General features: G+C 43.3%; 3 protein-coding genes across 3 annotated transcripts in view; 2 read left to right on the top strand and 1 right to left on the bottom strand.

Annotated features, from left to right (window-relative positions):
• LOC126561443 (uncharacterized) overlaps nt 1–11341 on the top strand; it is a 53261-nt gene extending 41920 nt beyond the window's left edge. Inside the window, exons 7-14 of the mRNA XM_050217591.1 lie at nt 6178–6336; nt 7329–7501; nt 8377–8570; nt 8674–9384; nt 9461–9760; nt 9837–10513; nt 10590–10819; nt 10966–11341. Of these exons, the coding sequence (XP_050073548.1) occupies nt 6178–6336; nt 7329–7501; nt 8377–8570; nt 8674–9384; nt 9461–9760; nt 9837–10513; nt 10590–10819; nt 10966–11240 (2719 nt within the window). The 3' untranslated portion in view covers nt 11241–11341. The remainder of the gene's footprint in view (nt 1–6177; nt 6337–7328; nt 7502–8376; nt 8571–8673; nt 9385–9460; nt 9761–9836; nt 10514–10589; nt 10820–10965) is intronic.
• Nucleotides 1–23677, bottom strand: part of LOC126562723 (E3 ubiquitin-protein ligase RNF185-like) — a 382489-nt gene that overhangs the window by 122819 nt on the left and 235993 nt on the right. The gene's annotated exons all lie outside the window — the stretch shown is intronic.
• LOC126562388 (heparan sulfate 2-O-sulfotransferase pipe) overlaps nt 17280–23677 on the top strand; it is a 122378-nt gene continuing 115980 nt past the window's right edge. Inside the window, exon 1 of the mRNA XM_050218892.1 lies at nt 17280–17324. Coding sequence (XP_050074849.1) covers nt 17281–17324 — 44 coding nt within the window. The 5' untranslated portion in view covers nt 17280. The remainder of the gene's footprint in view (nt 17325–23677) is intronic.

Consider the following 23677-nt stretch of genomic DNA (forward strand, 5'->3'; position numbering starts at 1 on the left):
CTACAATAATCCGACCGCCATCCAACGAAGATTGATTTGTTTTTGGAGCTTACAGTGAATGTCATTTGAGCACGCTGGGAAGCGCGTTTTGTGGATATTAAATTTCATTTGATTTGGCGCAGGAGCTATTTAAATAGGCGTATAGTATATTGTGCTGCCGATTATATACTTATTTCTAACTTCATTTCGGCTATGGGTTGTCATCTAACGCACTCATGAGATGTGTTATGACATTGCCTACATTTAGGCTGAAACATTTCCTCTTTGGCAATAAGTTTTAAATAAATGTTTTTCTAATGGTATGTATTATTTCATTACTTTTTTTATATAACCAAATGAAGGTTATAGATAAAGTTTGATTATTTAATTTTTTAAACTATTTCAAAAAGAAAATACAATGAAAACCCGATTTTTTTACTGACTGCTGCCTGCTGAATGCTTGAAAGAACAAAGAATCTTTCGAACACTACACAATGTGTATCTCACAATAATCTTGCAACCAAACTGCACTTTTATTTTTAAACAACAAACTGTCCATCCAAGCTGTCGAAGCTGTCAACGCATTATCATTGTGAGGACGAGCTAAAATTCGCACAAATAATTGAATTATTTACGCCAAAAGCGAAAAAACTCATTTTCAGAACAACAGAGATTGCCAGCCACGTTACAACCATCCAGAAATGCAGTGGAGAAACCATTATAATTTCTTCCTGTTACATGGAGATTAGAGCAACCAACATTTTCACCACAACTTTAAGTCTTTTCATCGGCTTTTAGTCCTTTTCAAAAACTATTGCGACTATAAAACTCAGCTTACAATAGTTACAACAAGTGTAACAAAAACTTAATTCTCTTCATTCGCTTATCTGCAGTTCCGGACGAACAAATTCGTTTAGTCTGTTCGCCACAAATGCCACAACTTTAACAAACCGTAACGTCATCCAGCGTGGCAAGTGTGGCGACAGTAGCTCCCTAAACAATCAACAAACTCGCCATTTAAGCTAAGCGTCAGCTCTTATATCTCGCCTGTAAATCAGCTCACCCACTAACAAGGAAAAGATTCCTTATCGATTCCGGCAAAACTTAATTCAAAATTTGCACGCTTCCCCTTCCCGCCTCAACAATGCACTAACTTTTAATTAGAGTTAAAGAACAATTCCAAAAGCAATGGGGGAACCGGGAAGGGCAGACTGGCATGCTGAAGCAAGCTCGAACAACCACAAAACCACGTGTCTAGTAATTCTGCCGGCTTGAAATGCAACTGCAAACTTGTCTCCCGCCAGGAAAAAAGTGGGATTTTTCCAGCTAGTGGATGAATCGTGCATTTGCTGGAATGTTCGTTTCACACCAACTTTTTGTGACCACACGATGTCCATGATGAAGCCAACTCATTAAAGTGTGCCGGTTAAAGTACGTTTTTATTTACACACCAAATCATTCATTGCTTTTTATCCATTTTTGGGTATGTCGCTCTATACAGGTAAAGTGAAAAAAAGGAGAAAAACTGTCCAATTGGTGGTTTACATTACGTTCGTTGCGCTGTTCCTGCGTACTGCGAAAGAAAAGGATTTATTTCAGTTTTTGTCCCACAAACATTCGTCCTTCAGGGTTTTCTATCAGGGAAACTTCTTTGATTTTCCGTATCCTGAACGTACCATTGTTTCGGCACGATTTTCTTTACTCGAACCAACAGTTTCCGGTTTCGAATTCTACCCAAGTTCGCTGAAGAAAGTTATGTGCTTTCTTATGAAACAACTTCATTGCGTCCGGAGCACGAGAAAAAAATAGAACAAATTTCCAATTGTCACCATTGCCTTACGGGCAAACCAAGGACTCAATGCTCCTTGGGAAGGAAAACGTTGTAAAATTTCTTCCCACAGCGGGAGTTGTTCTCGTGCGCCGTTCCCGCGGCCACTAAATTCCTTGAAAAGGGTTCAAAATCACGAACGCAACGATGACACGAAACGTGTAAACTGAAGAAAAGGCACGTTGTTTTTCTCCGCTTTCGTCTTTTGTTTTTCCACCTTCACCTTCACGAGTACGAACCATTGAGCGCGGGAAGGAAAATCTGTTTTTCTTCCTCGCGTTAACACACACACACACACACAAAAAGAACTGAGCAAAAATCGGAAATCGTTTCACTCTTCACCACCAGCTAGGCGATTTTATTTCACTGTTTTTTCATCGAGCCGTTTACTGGGTCCTTGTTATTGGGAGAAGTAAAAACAAACCACAACACACTCATCCACCCCATACCGGTAGCCGGGGGAGAAAAAAAACAGCAAACGAGAAAGTGATAAAAATATCTAATTTATGAAGCAACGGTTTTGTGGCGATTTTTGGGTAGTTTTCATCGAACGGTCCGTGGATCGTTTGTGTTGTTTGGTTTTGGTTAAGGTTTTTCCATCGGAGTTTCAGTTTATTTGAACCAGTTTGCGATTCGTTATTAGTATCCTGCATTAAATGTAATGAAAATCGAATTATTGTGCGGAAGAAAAGCATGCTCTCGGTCCCATTTTACGCAAGCCAGAAATTATTGAGAGCAGGTTTAGCTGCCGGAAAGGGTAAAAATTTAAAAAGTCCATTTCCGTTCAGTAGATTCTAGCTGCTTACACATCAATGTCGTGCCTGCCTACGCTACAGCTGCAGTTATTCCAATCACGACCTGCAAGCTACACCAACAGCTCCACAGTACGATTTTAAACGGAACGAATTTTCTTTCCTTACATGCAGCAATTCAATTTTGGTACCCGCCATCACCCCAATTCCTGTCCAATTTTCCACGACAAGTAAGCTCCCTATCCCCAATCGCCGTACGCCGCAGGAAAAATCACAACCCGGTCAATTTTCACTTCAATAAAGTTGGGTGTGAGCTTTGCGTAGAACCATTGTTCCCGTCCCAAAAAAAAAACCGGTGCTCGTGAAGTGGAAGTTGGCAAAACGAAACAATAATTTACTTTCGTTACATGCAACTTCCTTTTTGAGCGCCATCGTCATCCTTGCGGCTTGTGGAAAATGGGGGGAAAAAAGTGCCGTCGGTGTGCACATTTTCCTGTTTACGCTCCCGTTCGACAGGACAGGGTAAAACGTTGTCAACAGGCGTGCAAGGGGTTGGAGAAACAATGGAAAAGAAACACACCAAGCAAAAAAAAAAAAAAATGATAGTTTATTAACCTCCCCGCTAACGGCAAAAGCTTCACATTGCAATAACAACAACGACAGCAAAAAGTGGTAAAATTTTTCAAGCACTACCCCAACTTGACTCGGCAGACGAAATAATAATTTTCACTCGTTCACTAGCGAATGCATTTTCCGAGCCGAACTTCCAAGCCGAAATGGGTATGAGTATCAAAAATTCGTTGCAAATCGTTTTCCCCCGCTGATAGTTCCCTTTTCCGGAGAGCAACCGCATCGCCACATTGCTTGCAAGCGAGGGACCGAAATTTCTCGCTGTACGATCCAGTAAATTCGTTCACGCGTGTACGCTGCCATTCTCGCTCTACCAAGGGGACCACATACATACATACAAGCCACTTACAATTCAATGTAGCTTTCGTGTTGGTTTTGTAAGCACTCTTTGCTGTTCTTGTGCTTATTGTTGCGCTTGTTGGACAAACAGACGCACACGCTAGGTTCACGAGAACTGAATGAGGAGTGGGAAAACCGGAATCAAGCCCAAAAACAGCAATTGGAGTGTGTGTGTTGTCGAGCTTTGGTTTATGAGAAAAGTTTTGCCATTTTGCCAGCGCCAAAAGATGGCACACACCGCTGAACGCTAACCGACGGGACATGATGCTTTCACGTTGTTCGGGTCCGGGGTCCTGCCCAGGGAGGGGAAAACTAAATTTTCTCCCCTTTTTTTTTTTTGGTCGCGTATATTTTTGCCTTGCCTGAGCTGGGTGGGTGGGTGTGTAAATATGAATATTTTGTGGAAAAAACAATCCACACGCGATGATCATCCCGACAAACTCCGGATGGAATCATCATGCGGAGAGTTCGACAGGAGCCTTTAAGTGTTATTCCGGTGAGGGTAGCAACAAAAAAAAAAAAGGAAAGCATTTTGCCATACAAACGCATAAAATGCACTTTACTATCTCATCATTCACCGCCTGCAAGTGCAACTTTTCAATCTACTTCTGTGCTTGTAATATGGTTTTTTTCTGGGCATCGCATAAACATTCACTGCTTGCGATGCAAACGTGTTTTTTTGTGTTTTGTTTGTTGATAGTCCATTTTTTTTTTTCGAACAAAAAAGGCCTCGTTTTCTGAAGCACACTTGACGGCTGCTAACGCATCACTTCTCTATTGCAATCGAAACCAACGACTGGAGAGACAGCAGCAGTTGTACGATGCACATCCGCGTCACAAAACAACATGTCAGATGATTGTTTGTGGAGGCTTTGCAGTAGCTCTGGCACTGGTGGACCCGATTGGGGTGTAACTTTTTTAATTGCGAACCTCCGAAACAATCGCCCAGTGGGGCTGTAAAAAGTGGGCGACGAAAAAACGTTGACAGGAGTTTATTTCAACTCATCCAGGTTGGTATCGTTCTCTCTGGCGGTCCGAAGGACCATGATTTATCTTACACACAGACATCGGTAACAATCGGTCACAAAGGAGTCCCGCTACCGGCAAGTGGACAAACACAGACGATCACCCACCTTGCATCAAATAGTTTCTATTGGATCGTAGTGTATGTGTATGGCACTGTGTCTGGCATTGTTAGCCGGTGCTCTCATTAAAACTTTTAAACCACCAGCAATCGGAGTTCCGTCAGCGAAAGCTCCTTCGTCACATATTTCCGGTGCATTAGGGCGACGGTCAAGTTGACGTTCACACGGGGTTTCTGGGCGTTTGAAGCGATTCAAACTCAACCGTACTGATGTGCCGATAGACAGGGCCCTCCGACCATAGCCAACCGAAAGAATCGTTTCTATTTCACTTCTGTGTGCTTTTTCGTCACCAAAACGAACGACACCATGACTTCATGTGAGTAGGGATTTTTCAAATTGGCTTGACATGTAAAGACACACCGTTGTGAGCTGTAGTAGATCGGAAAATTGTTTGTTAAATGGACACACATATATAGAGCAAGGCTCGTTCGTTAATTTCATAGATCATTTGGTATGGCAAGTGACCAGAACGGTTTATAGCATAATATTATGAATTTACACATTACTGAAACACAACAATGCTTGTGTGTGTTTGTGTGTATACATGGAGAAAAGAGAGAAAATGCTCTGATTATCTTGCTTATATACATATTAATCACACGCGATATTGACAATACGGCGCAAGCAGTCATACTTAAAATAAATAAAATAAAATAAATAGCTTTTTCTATAAATAGCTTTCTCTAATTAATGCAGCATTAAATACAGGGTATCTCGATGAATATTGATGCTTTCCCACAGTTTATTGACAATATCCTGGACGTGTTTCTTATATTAGAACTGTACAAAGGTTGTTTTTTTGCGTTTTTTGAGCGTTTTTTGACGGTTTCATTTGGATTTTTTATGTTATTTTATCTGAAATTTTATTTTTATTTTCTGAAAGAAAATTTCCCAATAATTTGTTCCGAAATTTTACCAATTTATTCAGAAACGTGAGTGGAAGATATAATTGTTTATGTAGCTAATAAAAGCATTCTGACATGTTACAGAAAATAATAAAAAGAAAAAAAAAGTTTTGTTTGACAAAAAATGGGTTTTTTTACCCATTTTTTACTACGACATCATAATTTTCCATTTCTTTAGGCTTTTTTATTGTTTAAAGAACATAGGCGTTTTGTAAATCGACCAAACATGTAAACTTTTTCAAAAATATATGGAAACCTATGAAAAATCTGTAGAACGCAAACAAACTAGTTCTGGGAAACAGTCAAAATACTATCAAAGAGATTTAAGAGACTACAAAAATCATAAACCGAAGCAAACAATACATGACAAATCTTCTAAAACGCGCTATTGCATACTTTCAGGCAAAATAAAATCACTTTTAAAGCAATGCGATCAGATCGTCCTTTGAGAGTGAAAAAAGGAATTGTACTTAACAATCCGACACACGTCTAAGTCGTCTTAAACTTGTTTATGAAAAATATTCTGCTAAACTGCAACTAGGAGAAAAGAAAACTTTCATTAATGTATTTTATCCCGTTTTCTTACATTTCACTCACAGCTCTATTGCCAGCCTAAACAAAACCTCACGGGCGGTACGGGCCTGGTCGGACTGCACCGGCGAGCGGGATCATCTGATCTTTTACGACGGTAGCAGCACCAACGATCCAGTGCTGGCCAAGTACTGCGGCGGCGACTGGTTACCTCGCGTCGTTTCGCGGTAAGTACTAGAGGAACAGCTGTCTTCACTTTGAACAATTAAAAACACGTGTGTGAGTGTGTGCTTTTTCCTGATAAAGCACTTCAACTTAAGGTACGCACTCGTCATCAGAACAAAAGAAAAATCAAACAGCCGTGGAACTCGTCGAAATGAAATATGTACGCGTGATGAGCTGTTGAGCTTAAGTCTTGTCTTTAGGCAAAACAAGAAGTTTTGCTCAGGTCTTAACGTATTTTTAGAACGAACGCATGCCTTGCTTAGCGAAAAGAATTTCATTAAAGAAAAGGTTTAAAATTAATTCTTCTAATTCCAAAAAACTTCCATAACACATGCAGAAAGTTGCGAGGGACAAGAATCATTGAAAAAGCAAAAAAGTTGCCTGTAGGAGAGCTGTGAACTTTCATTAAGCATCTTTTCCAGTAACGCTGACAATGGGCAAAATGTGGAAAAGCGAGAAAAGCGTGCGAATCTACCAACAGAAATGTATCCCGGATTGTAATTCAAAAAGATTATTTGAAGTGTGTATGCAATCTTTCCGGAATACGTTACCGGAGCCCGATGGATATTTTTCGCTCTGATTTTTTTTTTTTTTTTTTTTGCAAGACGCATGTACATGAATATGTGTACGTTTTTTTTTTCCACAGCGCCAGAAAACTTTTCTCATTTTGGTGATAATATAACTTATGTTTCCCGATGGCAGCGGCATCAGACCGGAGTGTCTGTTTGTATGAAGAAATGTTGGCGGATATCCGTGCGAATGTGTAATCTACATCTTGCTACACGTGCTGGATTAAACGGCGACGGTTGGTAGGAGCTTAGGGCTTATGAAAGTTGCTTCCAAAAAAAGGACTGAGCCTGAAGATGAAACTCGGCGATATGATTGAGAAGTTACGAACGTGTAAAATCATTGCAACATTTTACTATCATCCCTTTGCCCGTTCTATGTTTAACGCTTGTTTTCTGCTTCTTTTCTATCTTTATGCTCCACACAGTGGTCCGGAAATGCTGATCGCGTTCCATTCCAGTCCATTCTCAGCACCGCTCCAGTCCGGACAATCGAATCGTGGTTTCGAGCTGGACGTGGACATTCTGTTTGCCGATTCCGACTCGTACGACTTTGCCCAGGGCAGCAAGTGTGAGTTTCACATCAACGCCTCCAACCCAGGTAAGCCACCACTCTAATGACCTCAAATCAAAGCCCTAACGTTGGCAAGTGACTCTCATCGCCAAACGCCATTAACGCTGAGTGACAGCTTGGACGACAATAAATTTGCGCCGGGGACTCACACAGTAGCGTCACAGCAATTGCTTTTCTTTGCCACAGTAAAGTGTCCTGAAGCGATGGGTTGCTTCGAGCAATGAAAGGCAGAAAGCAAAGTTCTTCCGCAGGCCGAAACACGTTCCGTCAATTTCGAACGCAAACAACATTTAAATAGCCATAAAAATGGCTTGGAGCGGCGAACCAAGACGACATGGAAACGATTTTTCCCCCGTATCACCCTACTCCCACGCGTCGGATCCCGCGGAAGTCCTGTGAAAGAAAATCAATTTACATCAAGCTTAGCGTTAGCGCTAAGGCTCCATCATCTGTCTATAGATGGCTCTAAAACCCGCGATGGTGTTCAATCGAGAACGGCACGGGCAGTAGCAAACTGGTTGTCGAGTGTATTTCACGGCGTACCGCGGCATTGTTCCACCGGGCCGAGGTACACAATGAGACGGCAAACGGCAATCTGGTTGCAAGAATGATAAATTCAATTTCCTGCTTCCGTTTTAAGCGTGTGCGCGAGCGCCCCCGTCCAAGGAACTCTCTTTCGACTCTGCCTCGGTAGGTGACATCATCATCTTAGTGAGTCGGAAGAGCTTATTCACGGCAGCAGTGTAGTCGTCAATCCGGAGACACCGGGGCGCCCTGCCTGAGTGTTACGGGAATCGTGTTTGTGCAGTTTACACTACATGTCAGCGAGGATTAAATTTCCGAAAGAAATTTCCACATTTCTGCCTTTCTCACCATTTCTCGCTTTTGTACGGTTTTCACAGATGAAGTGCTTTTGTCGCGCCGTGGCAGGATGGGCCATCTGCTGAGTCCGCGTCATACGCTCGCGCCAAACACGACCTGCACGTACTACTTTCACGGGATGCCGACGGATTTGATTTGGATTTCGTTCACTCACTATCATCTGCAGATACTGCAGCCGAGCAGTAGCGGAAGCGATAACTCCACCATCGGAAGGGTACGTTTCGAAGTTTGCTGCGGAGGGATGCGGACGACAGAGCGCACTAAGTGGCCACTTAATGTCAATGTTTTGTTTATCGCCATTCTCTGCCTCTCTGTAGAACGAATCTCCCTTGCCGTGGATTACGCGAACACGCATTTGGGACAGTGCGGGTACATTCGTCCCAGTGCGTACGACTTCACCGGCAACTATTCTATCGTCCCCGGGAGGTCCTTCAACCACTGCGTACGGTTCGACGCTTGGAGTGGGAGGTGTTGGCGGTTCTTCATCGCTGCCGGGGCTTACCACTACGACGGCACTTTACCAGCAGCTCATGAATCGTACCGTGAACAGTTACTACACCGGCGTCAATCAGAATGGCAAAAGTCTCAAGATCAACGTGGATAACGTGTGGAATCCGGTGGATCAGTATATCTACGGACCAACGGTGAACAGTATCTTCAACCAGCCACCACCAACGGCTCCAAGCGAGGGCTCGGGCCGTGGACGAGGCTCTGGGTATGGATCGTCCGGACAGGATAAATACTCCAAGCACAAGAGCAAATCCGAAATGGGATCGGGCAATTATGTACAGTCGGTGCGTCATGGTAAGGACTCGTCGGGAAGCTCCGGTTACGATCTCGCTAAAGATCATGGCCGGAAGGACCGACAACCGTCGTCCAAATCTGCGTACGGTTCCCGTCGCCTGATGGCGGAATTCTTCGACAATGAGGCACCAAAGCTGTGCGACCACATGACACTCGAAAGCAAGGGCCATCGGATGAGACCGTGTACACCGTTGGAAAGCTACGTTAGCACTGGACGAGATTTGGTGAGTAGTTTAATTCTGGCCAGGAAGGTCTCCTAGTGGTTTATTGATGAGAATCGATTGTGAAACATCATTTCAGAAAATTGAATTCCACACCATGACCGGTACGTCACTGTTTCCGTCGAGCTTTGGCATCAACTACGAGTTTGTGGACACAGAGCTGGGCGGTGAACCATACCTAGGCGAACAGAAGAAACCAAGAGATCCACAGGAAGATCTCACCCAAGCCGCAGATCCTTCTCTTCCGATACTCTGTTCGCGTGTGTTCCGAAAGCGCAAAGGAGACTTCCAGGCACCGCGGAACGTTTTCCTGCATGGTCGTGGTGGTGCAAAGAACATTTCCTGTCTCTACCGATTTGAAGCTTCCGTTGGGGAACGGGTAAGTTTGCTTGCAGGAAGTTGGGTGTTTCTTTGGGATATTTTCTTACGCTTATTCCCCCGTTGGTGGTTTGAAGGTTCGCGTTGAGTTGTTTAATGTGTCGTTCGGCGAGTTTGCGACCTGCGTCACGGAGAGTGATGGACACACGGGACGAGCTCGTTGCAGTCCGTCCGAAAACGATCCCGAAAGTCGGATCGGTGAGCTTCGCATCTACGACGTACCGTACCCGGATGCACGCATCCCGATGGGTTGCTTCTGTGACAATACGAGCAGCACCTACAACGCACCACTCACGTTTATCTCGAACTCACGCACACTGGAATTGACGTTCATCGTAACTAGGTTAAACATTTCCGAAGATTTTGCGGACGTTTACTTCCACGCGGCGTACGACTTTATACGGGTGCCCGAGTGCCGCCGGAGGTTGCGGTTACGCGGTTCGGGCGGTGAGGATGAGATGAGCTTTCCGCTCCGTTCGCACGAAGCGAGCTGTGACGGTTTGCCGTGGTACATCGAGGCACAGCAGCAGGATCGCAGCCTGTTTGTGCGCACGTGGGGCAGCTTTCTGCCAGTGGAACCGACGGCAGACGACTTTTCCAAGTGCAATACGCGCAACCGGCTGATCGTGTACAGCGGTGTGCCGTTGAAGGTGATGCGTGTGATTTGTCCTTCACCACCGTCCAGTCGATCGGCTGCGCTGCACATCTTCAGCGAGGATTGGTTGAGCAATCAGCCGTTTCTGACGTTTGACAGGTAAGAGCTTTGGGGTGGTTAAACGTGAAAGACAATTATTTTTGACTATGGTATTCGTCTTATCGCCATCCAATAGGCCGGTAAGCATGGTACTGGAACCGATACACAAGGAACCGGGCAGTATAGGGTTCTCCTGGCTCGAAATTCAACGGACAAAAGCGTCACTCATCCAGCAGCTCGATCTTCAGTCAAACTTCACCACCAATGACACGTTGGTTGAGTTTGGACTCTATCCACGCGAGACAGAGTGCGAGTATCGGTGTCCAGAGCTTGATGCTTGCATCGGCAGTGCTCTCTGGTGTGATGGTGAGTTACTTATTACTGAATTCTTCAAGATTTCTAGCCTTAACAGATATTTTACACCTTTCAATAACTTTTGTATAATTAAACATTCTCCAATTGGGATTGCCATACTCTTATCTCTATCTGCAAAAAAAAAAAAAAAAACACAGGTCGTCCCAACTGTCCGTCCGGGTACGATGAAAGCGAGCAGGAGTGTGGCAGTCGTCTAATCGAGCTGCCCGGCGGCATTTATGCCGCGTTCGGCTGCGTTGCTGCGGCCATTTCCGCCTGTCTCATATTCTGTCTGCTCGTGATGGTGAAAAAACGTCGCAAAGCGAACGAAAAGCTCAAACCAACGGTAGGTACTGGGGCCGCCTCGCTTAACGGCACCCTGTCGAAGAAGGACTACAAGAAGGAGCCACTGTTCTTCGATCCGGACTCCTGACACGGGCTGCAACCGGTCGAATACATCCACGTCGACCGGGAAACGACCGTGTGACATGCTGTCTACCTGGATATGGATGATCTGGCGTACTGCTAGATCGCTTACCACCGTTTCCTCCGCCCCTCTCCCCTTCGCCACGATTCCTGCTACGTTCCTTTCAAAGGAATATTCCTCCTTTTCCAGACTCCAGTGTCTTTCTGTTTCCTTTCTCGTTTCTCCCTTGTTTCCACCTCCTTTCTGTAAAACCCAGTGAAATGAGTGAGCGATCATACAACTCCACGTACACGTACAAGCAAAAACACACGGTAAGCGAAACAGTAACAGTACATACACCCAGTTCTAGCGTGTCAAACGAGATCTGACTGTTGACGCAACAAGTCATCCACCATCCAGGTGGCGAGATGCCAGTTAAACAAGTAAAACAAAACAAAACATGGCGGAGACAAACCATTCTCCCTTCCACACAGCATTATACAGATCGAATGTACTCGATCGACTCTAGATTAATTCTAATGAAAGTCGAACTTTCCCAGTAAGAGGATGATCTTTCTCGTTTACAAAAAAAAAGGTTCTTGAGAACCATTCACCTTTCTACAATGGTGGTGAATGATGAAAAAGAAAGATGCCCCCCATCGGTGGTCCAGTTAGGCGAAGCTACCAATTTTGAGTGTTGAGAGTGGCCAGTAAAGATTTAAATGGGGAAGAAATAGTGGCATCAACACTGTTTCCTAGCAAATAATAAACAAACAAAGAACACACTCACAGACACACACTCAAGAAATATATTTAAACTATCTAGTTGAACAAATGTAGCAGCACGTAAAACAAAAAAAACAAAAACTAGAAGCACAAACACAAAACAAACTAAACCAAAATACAAAACAAATCAGAAAGAACAGAGAGAGAGAGCGAGGGAAACCATAGGATGGTTCTACCAAATGAACCGAACGGTAAGTTCTCAAAGTGTAGCATACCTTGCTAGTTTTCACGTTTTCTCTGATATCGCTCTTATCGCGTGCGTCGATAGTACGAATAGTATCCTCGCGCCAAACGGGAGGACATAAGCGACTGTCTTCGATTTTAAATGATAGATACGGGAAGCCACCATGGCCGATGGGAATAGGTGAAGGGAAATAGCTTAAATACGGAATAATACTCCTCCTCCATATGGTTGGGAGTGATGAAATCACACGCGGATACCACTAAGTGGGACAGCAAGTTGATGCAAAAAAAAAACGGAGTAGAAGTGAAGTTGTTACACTTTGTTAAAACCAACTTTGTTAATCATACGTTAGGGAATGATTTTAGTATGGAGAGATAGTTTGGATTTTGGTTTGACAAAAATTACTGTTTTTTAAGTTAACTTATACGGTTTTTCCTCCGTGAAACTTGTAGAGAACCAACGCCAATAGCAAATGGAACTGTTTTTAGTGAGGTTGAAATTTTATTTAAATTTTTAACAAGATTGTGTTGACTGAAGTGATTCTTTTCTTTTTATTATAATCCAATTTAGAGTGGATCTAATTAGGAGTAGATAAGTAAAAATAATTGCCAAAAATGTCTACACCACACTGTCAAAATGAAGTTTATACTGCTTTCGAGGGCAAGTGAATCCCTTCTGTTCTCAAAAAACACACTTCACTGCCACAAACTATGTTCAAGAAAATTGATTAGTTGAAATGATATGTTAAATTATTTTCCAATTATACTTTAAACTGAAAAGAATGTAGTCAAATTCAGAGAAAGTATAAAAATAGCCAAATTCTGCTGCAAAATGTACATCTCCATTTTGGTTTTCGAGTAAAGAAAATAAGAAAAAACGGCAACTTTCATACGTACAAAGCGTATAATTTAGCACTTTCTTGGCATTAGGAACCATTACGAACGACACAATCGACGGAGTAAAAGGAAGAAAGAGCTGTAAAGTAGCTGAAAGATGTATATTTTTTCTTATCGCACGTTACCAAAGCAGCAACAGGTGCGTATGTAAGCAGGAAGTGTTGAGTAAAAGATTAAAAAAAACCACATACCGTACGACGCTATGAAGCAAATAAAACGGAATCAAAATGATGTAGAAGTGAAAAATTGCAAACTGAAAAACAGAATAAAACAAACAGGACACACAGGAAGCAACTATAAAATTAAGCTAGCTGAAAACACAACCAAGTATAACCAGCATAACACAAAATTCGAATAGTAGAGCAGAGCTGGTAGAGCAAGTGCACCAAACGTGAAGAAATTACAACCAATTTTCTATGGAAAAGAACGAACTTTCATCCTTGCAACACACCAACACACACATATGAACTCTAAATTACAACGCAGGCTTTTCGTACACCATCCATTGATGCTGGATTTATTTGGTTTGATTGAAGACTCTGTTGTAAAATTATACCTCCTTGAACAAGACCGGTAGCTCGGTAACTTTTTCACTGCAAACCATCCGGAAAAGTCTATTTTCTCTGCCACTGTTCACTATTTCTCTTTCTCTATTACTTTCCACTTTTTGCCCAACTCTTTCGCTCATCCTTGAGTCTTATGCTAACGTTCAAATTGATCCCTTTTCTACTTGTAAAATAGCAACTGCTTCTAGCGATGCATTACAGCCCTTTCGGTTTGTTTTTCTTTTCACTTTCTTTTCTACAATCATATTGATCGTACATGTAAGTGTATGTAAACTAGCGTAGTGTAGGTTAACATATTGTACGCACATTCCTGCTGCAGGAATCGTTTCTGTGCACCGTCAAACGACTAGGGACGAATGGTTCGTAGCTGGTAAGTATGAACGATTGGAAGTGTGTATGGAATGAACGAGAGTGTTTGTATGTTTTCGTACGCAAAGTGGTAAATAGAGCAATTTAGGCACACTATCGATCCCTAAAGTAGAAAAAGCGAAAAGAAATTCATAAACAAAAATTTAAACATAAGTTAAAGAGGAAAAAAGGGAAAAGGAAAAGCAGACTCCAAAAAAGAGTTAAAAAAAGTACGAAACGGAAAGAGAAAGAGAAATAATGAACACAAAGTGGATTGAAAAAAAAACAACACAGGACAAAACGTGAAACAAATTAACAAGTTCGCAAAAAAAGACCTTCAGTATAGCTAAACATAACTACACTAACACAGGAAGTCGAACGCAACGCGGCAACCGAATTGATAACTTTCATGCACTATTTGTAAAAGAAACAAGAAGCAAAAGACGTGAAGGAGCTAATGTAAGGCCACAAACAGCAAAAAAAATCGAGCAGTTGCGCAACGGAAAACAGTCCCAGGCACAGGAAAATGTAAATGTGTCTGCGTGTGTGTCTGTGTGTCTATCATTGACTTATCTAAGCCTTGTCTTGTAAGATTAGGAGTAGAAGAAAGAAAAACAAAACATTTGCACAAAACTAAGGGGGGACAAACTGTTTTCCTGTCGTTGCTGCAACTGCAACAACAAGCTCAATCGAAACGAATGCAAACCCAAACATTCGCCACATGCACATTGAAACCAAAGCAAAACGATATTATGTAACTGGAAGGCAGCGGAGCGGATGGAGAATGGATGCAAAACTAAGGGGAGGGAAAACCCAGTCGAACAGCATCCTTACTAGTTGATAGTACCAGCAGAAGAGTAAATAAGTATAAAGCAAACATGAAAATGATAAAACCATGAACATAACAAAACTCCAAACAACAAGAATGTTTGGAGTTTGTTTAGGTGTAAATATAGTAAAAACTTGGTAAATGCAGTTCAAGTGGACGAAACAAAAAAAAAAAACTTAAAAAAGCAGGAAACCAAAAAAGAACGGTGAAGAGAACAGATTTATAAACGCAGACAGTATGAAGAGGAGTGATCGTGATCGCCCAAGAAGTGTATGCGTGCTAGCTAACAAAAATGAGGGTAAAAGGAAAAGAAGCAGAATAAAAACGGGAAGACGAAAAAACCAAACGCCAGAAGAGTATAAATTGATGCAGGAGTGAAACTGAAAACTAATAAACAATGTGGCCAATGAATGACCGAAACAAAGAAGAAAAAGGCGAACGATTTTGTTGATAAAGTTAAAGTACGCGAAAGAATTTTCCCAAAATATATTTTCCTTTATTTTGTACCGTGTAAACGGAGCTTTGCAGACACGATACGATGCGGTTCGGCACCACGTGCACAGCCTTCGACTAAGCGAATGGTGATCAAAACAAAATCACCGTTGACCTGACTTAAACCACACGCACACTTCGCACCATCCCGGCGCAGAAAAAGCTTTTTCACGTAAACGATCGCGAAGACGAACAAGCGACGAACCTCCCCTTCCGATTAAAAGCTTCTCAAGTGGGTTGAAAATGAAAACATTCACATACACACACAATGAAATACTGCCAAAGCATTAAACCTACCCCAGCGAGAGTCGCATGGCGTTGACCGCGTCCACGTACCAAACAGCTGTTAAAAGCAGGTCTGCAAGAAATGCAAACCACCAGCATGGGGTCTAGCGCTCATTGTGTATGTGTACGTGCGTTTGTTTTGCCTGCAGCAGCATAAATCTCACCTCCCCCCACACTGGCGTTTGCCTCTGTATGGGTTGCATGTTGCAGTGGTAGAGTAGTGGGAGTCAAAGCATATGCGCCGCACAGCAGGAAAGCTCCAAAAACACCGAGCAACAGGCGCCCCGTGGCCGGCCCCGGATAGCGACCGGGCGTGTGAAAGAGATCGCCTAACGATGCTAAACGCAGAAATGTAGGTCTTTCCCCCATTCGGTTGGCCGGTTGGCGGGGTTGAGCTTGGCCGTATTTGCCACCCGAACAGACGAAAGAAATAAACGGAAAAATTACCGTAAACAGCACCTCAGTTAAACCGCGAACGCTAATCGGAACAGTTCGCAACGCGTGTTGTGCGTGCACCAGGCGACTGTGAGAGTGTAAAAGCCGCCGCACTTTGGCGAAGGAAGAAAAGTAAGGTTTTTTGTCAAGTGTTTCCTTAAGTTAAGAGAGGAAGAGAAAAATACTCAGCAGAACCTGAAATTGATTTTTCACCAGCGAGTAAGGCTGAGTAGCAAATCGAATCACAAACATCTATTCCATTTCACGTAAAAGCAGGTGGGAAAAAAAAGGTTCTGGAGAGATATTTTTAACGTTCCAGGACGCTTTCGGCGAATGCAGCGAAAAGTGATGAAAATCGAATTGTTCCATCATTCTATCTCCAATTGTCTCCGTGTGTCAGTGTATCAGTTGCCGTAATTTGAAGTGCCAAGAAAACCCATTCCCAGTGCGTGTGAATTCGCGAATCATTGTCAAACATCAAGCAAAGCGAAGACCCACGCGCCTAAAGCGTCTCATTGGCCATCCTCGATCAAGTTCGGTTCACCGGTTCTACGAGAAAATCGCCGAAAAATAAGATCCTTTTATTCAACAAAACTTTTCACGTTCCTTGGACACCAGCGACCGGTAAAAGTGAACAACAGGCAGGAAAATCCTGCAAAGAAAGTGTTTCATTGTAAGTGTGATTAAACGCACGTTGGATTCGAGATGTCGTCCACCCATCCGCAATTCTAATGAGTTGAGTTAAATGCCCCAACTGTGCTAAAATGCTTAACTCACGCCAAGCGTAATGGAACCGGATATCATCTTTGATTTTGCGAAAATAGTGTGATTCGGTGAAAGGTTCCTGTACCAAACAGGGCATCGTGTTGAAAGTGGTACAATCCGGGTCGGAATTTATCTTCTCAAAACGGTGCTGAAGAAGCAACAAGAAGAGTTGCAGTTGCCAAAAGTGTCATCCCAGTAAGATCGTGTGTTTGTACGTGTTTACATATTTGTATGTGTATAGCTGTTTGGCTGTGAGTGTAGTTTTGCAAGTGTGTAAGTAAATTTCTGTGGGTGTGATTCACTAAATAAAAATTTTCACAAGCTACCGTGAAATTATTGCCAGTGCTGGTGCTATTTAGTGCTTGCCGTTCAATTGCAGCCCCTCGGCGAAAAGAAACGATCACCGAACGGGTGCTAAGTGATTGATCAACTGGTAGCAAACCCGAGCAACGAAAACCTTTCTTCAACCGATTCGATCGACATGGATTATTTGCTTCGCTATCGCAGGATGACCGTGCCGAAAAGGTAGGTTTGGGTTTATTTTTGGGTGCAGAATTTGGAATACACTCAGTTACCGTTATTATCTGCGTGTGAAACGTTAAGCTCTGGTTGAGTAGTTTTCAACCGAAGGTGTAAATTGTGTGTGTCGAGGGCTTTTTCATTCTTATGTTCTGATGGTTGGTTGACAAACAAATCTGATACAAGAACTACTTCCTACTCTTGAAGCAAATAAGGCAGCATTCTATGAAGTTTGAATCAATCAAGACTTTAATCAAACCAATCTTAATGAGTGAGTTAGGATGACCAAGAACTAAAGTAAAGCCTACACTACGTAAAATGTTAACGCATTTAAAGTGAGAAAAATTATCTGATGTAATACCTGTAAATCAGAGATGACTCGGTTGAGATTCAATTCCCACACGATTCCCCCGTAGTCTTGTATACAGTCGAAAGGCGAAAGTAGTCTTAGAAACTCAAAGCCTCCAGAAATAAACAAGAAAAAAATTGCTAACGATTGGAATTATCCATGATTTTCTTGTTTATACAATTTTCAACCAAGCTCTATTCGTCCGGCCTAAAGCAACAAACTGAGTTGCATGCCTGCAGCATGAGCTGATACCTTAAGCGACAGCGTATCTAGTGCGAAATATATCAACTCGATGTATGACATGACTGGATATCGGCTGAATATTCAACGATTTTTCTGCTCAAAACCTCTTGTTTTTCTTCTAAATTTCTCATCGAAAGCGTGAAAATGAAGTGCAAAGTAGCTCTCGGCTATCTAACCAAACAAAAGTTTCAAATTGTGGTTAAATAAACCAGGTACGCAGGTTTCGTATCGTCCACTGTGTCGGATAGTTCGGAGGTCTTCGTCAGATTTTGTTTTCCACATACATTATTATTTTTCGCGAAAATATTCTTTGTGAGAGAATAAAATCCTGGGCACAAATCAAATCAACCATAATTATATTGTCCCATTCAAAGTCTTCCCTTCAATGGTTGCAAACCTTTACCAAAACCCTGATTGAACACCTCTTTGTAACTCTAAGTGATTTTACTTCCCGATCAACATTTGCACGATCGATACATGATGAAGCTTTGGATTGGTTCCTAATTCCAAACTAGCAACAGCAATAGACCTCATCCATTACATCACAACATAAAAGTTCGCTCGTGATAAATATCGCCAATTGACACACGATAATATCTTCATCGTTATCCATCAACCTTTAACCGCAACAAATTAATGTTACTTTATAACTTCAGCAAAGGTAGATGCAATCTTTCGCGTAAACCTATAAGTCCCCCAAGCTACTGCTGTCTGCTACGCCACGCTGATTAGATCCATACCTTCATTGTAGAACATTGTACAATGTTTGTACCGCCATAGGCGGTGGCGTGAAGAAAATTACACCCTTCGCTAATATCAACGCAAACATGTGGTGTCGAAGTCTTACTTGCCAAAAAGCGAAAAGCAAAACAAAACAAAAAAAAAACAGCAACACTTTAAACCGTACATTACACGCTTCCGAGGTGCTCATGAAAGCCATGTTACCAGTTCTCCCGGTATGTGCTGGTTGGCTGAAGGCAGTAGAAGTAGAAAGAAGTAACAATATTTATGTTACAGCCGCCGGTTCGGTTGGACACTTCTACTCGCGCTAAACGCGTTTCCTCTGAGGCTGAAGTTCCCGTGATGCATGGTGCATCAAATTATACATCCAATGGGCACACTCTCACACACGCGCTGCTACCCTGTCAAACGATGAAGACTGTTTATTTCTGTTCCGCTAACGACACACCACCGAAGGGCAAGTCGGTAAATCTACTTCCCCGGAACACGTTTCTGGCCGCGATGAAAGGCTGATTACTATCTATCCGGACTGGTGCCACTGGCGGGCTGCCGGCTGGTTCTCGCCACCCGCCAAAAAGTTTTGATCCACAGTTCAGGCCCATTCATCAAACAGCACAACGACGATCGTTAGAAGTGCGCCTCCAAACGCAACGGAACAATCACTTGACCCGAAACTCACTTACTCGCGCTGTGGATGCAGTGCCGAGACCTGGCAAGATGCAAGTACCAAGAGTGAAGCAGAAACTTGGGAGCCACTTTTGGTGCTGGCAGCCTTTCTCTTTCCTTTCGAATTGTGGCGTACCAATTCGTAGCTGGAACGAACGAAGTTTTCGGTGAGTTTGGTGCAGTGGAACGGTGGTAGCAAACGCGTGCCACGATTTCTAGGCTTTGGCTGGTTCATCTATCATATGGTGAGGGCCACCTTGTTGGCCCCCAGTAGAACGAAACCCATGTAGTATCAGTTTTGTAAAGGGCTTTGTCGAGAAAACGAGTTCGAACGCCTAGACGACTTGTGGTGCGTTATGGGAGAGCTTTGGCATTGGAGATAGGCTCTTGGTTACCAGAGCACCAAGCACTCGATCTGGAACTTCGATTATCCAAACTAGATCGTGCTCTTGGCGTAACGATCGTAAACGCCGAGTTTATTAGCCTTATCGAACAGCAAGCTCCAGTTTGGAGTTGCGTCCAACCCTCCTCAAAATGTGCATTCAGTCCACGCTTGTCTGCCAGACAACAACAGGCTCTCCGACACGCATTCGAACATTTCCGATACTGCCTTACTTAGCAGTAGCAGCAGCAGCAGCAGCTGAATAGCAAACAGCTCGCGGCATGTTGATAATGTTTTCCATGACGTTACCAAGCGTACGCTGAACTCGCCGTTGCGTTGTGCGCTCTCGTGCGCACAGCGGTAAAGGTCGATAGACGCGCAGATAGCGCAGGAAGCGCGTCGGAATGAACGAAATCTCCCCCCGTCCCCTCCCGGGCTGCAACACAACATACCGACACGAACACCAACCGAATCGCCACACCGGAACGCCGTTTGGGGGAGGATTTTTTGATTCGCACTCTTGGGAGGGTGTACGAACGACACGATATGTGGACCGCCACCGATCCGATGATCCGGTCTCCGTCAATCAAAACGAAAGTATTTTTTGCGACCACTTCTCCACGGCTGTTTCTCTCACCCACGTGAGACGGCTTTGATGCACACGTACGTGCGTGCTGCGTCTGTCTGTTTGCTTCCTCGCTGCTTCGAAGACGCTGGCTCTGGCCCGACGAAACCGGCAAATCGTAATGGAAGCGAAAATTCACTTTCTTCGCTAGTCCATTACTCAACCATTTTCCTCAGCGCACAGCCCACACGGGAGGCTGGTAATGAAATGAAAAGACCTTGCCACCGGCCACAGTTTGGTTCGATTTCGGGCGTACGAGTTACGTAAAGCGGGATCGTTTCCGCTTCTAAGTGCAGCAAGGGAAAACGAGCGCGAGCTATCATTTGTCCGTGCACAGCATGACGAGCCTTATTTTTATGGAGTTCATTCGTGCAAAATGCAAATGCTTCTTTTGAATTTGGAGATTTACTTCCACTGCGCAACAGCAAAAAATAACTCCAATTCCATCTACAATCTGTGTGTTTTTTTATGTATTTTAGCATCCCACTAAACTGATAGTTTTCTCCGAGTTCGAGTCGGAAATTATAAGCCTTCTTTTTTGTGCTGTTGTCGTAAGTTTGCAGCTTCAGCACACCTTCGTTTTGATTGCAATCGTTTAACGATAAGCAAACGGTGATGAAGCACCAAAAAAAACGGTGAGCTCTGCACACGCATACACGTTAAGGATGTAAAATTTCAATTCCATCGGCTCGCTGCTCGGATGAAGATTTATCTACGCTCTTTGCGAGATTGAAAAGTAAAAGTGCGCTGTACGTAGAGCAGTGAATGTGTGAACTGAACCCGGGCGGCCGGGCGTCTGCGATTGAGTTCAGCAAAAAAAAAACTGGTAAGAAAATGCGGACAAGCGTGAACAGCAAGTTGCCAGTTCGCTATTTTCCTATTACAGATTTTTTTTTTTCGAAATGGTTTAGATATAAATTAATGCAAGCGCATTAAACGGATGAGAAACATCGTTAATTTAGCATTTCGATTAAGGAGTGTTTACTCTTGTGGAAATAGGACACCTTAAAAAATATCCTATGCGTGAAGATTTAAAGCTTGAAAGGATTAGCAATTTTTGAAAAATATCATTTACTAACTTTGAATGCACCATATCAAAAATAAATCAATAAAAACAGTTTAAAAATTTGTATATTCAAACAGCAATTTCACCACAGTTATTGAAGTAATTAGGATCTGTTTTTAAGTGTCACATGACATATCAAACGAGTACTACTGTTATCTATTTGTTTTACGCACAACTTATTACTGAGAAGACCGCCATTTACAATCCTTTGATTATTAGTTTTAAATAACATTTTGCTACTGCTTCGCAAACGATTTTAAACATGTTTTAATCCTTTTTATTCCCCTAGTACATGTTGCTTGATTGACGCGGATCATATTCCACACCAATGCTTTTCCACCAAAACATCCATACTACGGGAATTATTTTTTCCCAGATGGACGTTTTAGCGTTCGATTGTTCCAACAGCTTCCTGTGAACGTGATACACACAGCACTAATATTTTGTAAATAATAAACCCATCAGTCAACTCCATCCGTGCCCATCGGCCAGGACAAATTTTCACGCTTTATCTCATATTTTTTTGCGTTTCAGCTTGTGCGTGTTCAAAACCATGTTTGAAAAAAAAAAGCACAGAATAAATGGCTTTCCAACGGTTAAGGGAACATAATATGCATCAACAAATCGTGCACCGATTCACGCTCGATCACTCAAAACACCGACACACTGGCTCCTTCTGCCCGCACATACGACTGACGCTGGGCACAGCCACACCACGATAAATGGAAAATGAACGATTTAAAATGGAAATGCTTTCGCTTTGCAAACAAATGTGCACCGCACACAATCTATATGCTCTGCGCTTGACACATTGAAGCATGATTGATTCTCGAATGTGCTCAACTTAGGGAGAGAGAAAAAGAGAGAGAAACATAGGCCATGATTTAAAAGGCATGGTCAGTGAATAAAATAAAATAAAAATCACCCTCTCGGCATTATCAGAGCGACCCGTCCCGTCGACCTGTCAAGTACCGGCGGAGATCTCACCCCGATCGAGAAGTCACTCTTAAACTCATTCGACCCCGTACCCGTACACCCAACACAATCTTTTCTCCTGGCAGTTGCTGTACTTGCTCCTGCTGGGCTAGAAAGTGCACCATTTTTCCCATCTCGGGGTAATTTTCCCATTTTTGGAGCTGGCCCCCTGTCCCGTAGCCGTAGCTTAGACGACGCCTCCCGGCAAATGTTTCAAGAGGCATTTCTGTTAGCTGCTTGGAGAGTGCGTTGCACCTTTGGGGAGCCGTAGCAGCAGCGGTAGTTGAAGATCAATGGCATGTCCAGCATCTTCGGTGGCGGTTCGTTCCAACATTCCCTTATGGAACCGGAAACCAAACCGGATGGATGACCGTCCTCGTCGGGAAAAAAGGCTTTCAATTGTGCGGACTTTCAAATTCGACACTTGTGAATTGTGGTTCGGTTGGTGGATGATGATCACACGCGCTCAGCGGATGGTCATATTGAGCGAAATGGCAAAGGAGAGGAGTTGCAATGGTTTGCCATTTTGTAAATGTCCGACGTGGGTTACGAGAAGGCGCATCGTTCGGATGATGAGTCACTACACGACACTTTCAACCATTTGTTTGAGCGATAGTAAGTTACCCTCTAGACCTTCGGAATAAGGTCTGGAATATGTCACGATCGTGGATCCACCCTACCGGAACAGTTCCGACGCGTGAAGCACGGGTGAAAAGTAAAAGTCAAGGCAACAGTTTGCCGGGGAGATCTCAATTTCATTCGGGCAAGAGTGTGAACTTTTCCTGGTCCCGTCGACGCCTTTTTCGAAAGGAAGCTTAACGAAACCCGGGAGAAGCCACCATCCAGAAAGATCCGGTTCGGCGACTATAAAAGTTTGATGAGTGGAAACAATCTACACGATCACTGATCTTTAACGGTTTAAGAAGATTGCAAAATGAAGATAAATTTATGGCAACCCGAGAGGGTGGTGACCTGCTGCTATCTGGATATTCTGAGCCAGACAGACTCAAACCCAGCACACACAAAAAATCGCAACTTCTTAAAGCTGTCTATGTCTGATGCGATCTCCAGATATGGGAACTGGTAAAAAAAATCTTTCTTTCATCACTTCCAGTAATTCTTCCTTTTAGGCGAACGTCTTCAGTGTCGACCTCTACCGCTCCTTCAAATGTCAAACAATCTAAATCGCCACTAAATTAGCGAACTGTCGCCACTGGCCGTTCGGTCGGATACGATCACCAGCAGCCCCTTTTTTATCTTGACCTTTTCTTTCCTTTTCTCTTTCTGCTCTTCCCTCCGAACCAAACCAAAT

This window comes from Anopheles maculipalpis, chromosome 3RL, assembly GCF_943734695.1.
Source record: "Anopheles maculipalpis chromosome 3RL, idAnoMacuDA_375_x, whole genome shotgun sequence".
Lineage (NCBI taxonomy): Eukaryota > Metazoa > Arthropoda > Insecta > Diptera > Culicidae > Anopheles > Anopheles maculipalpis.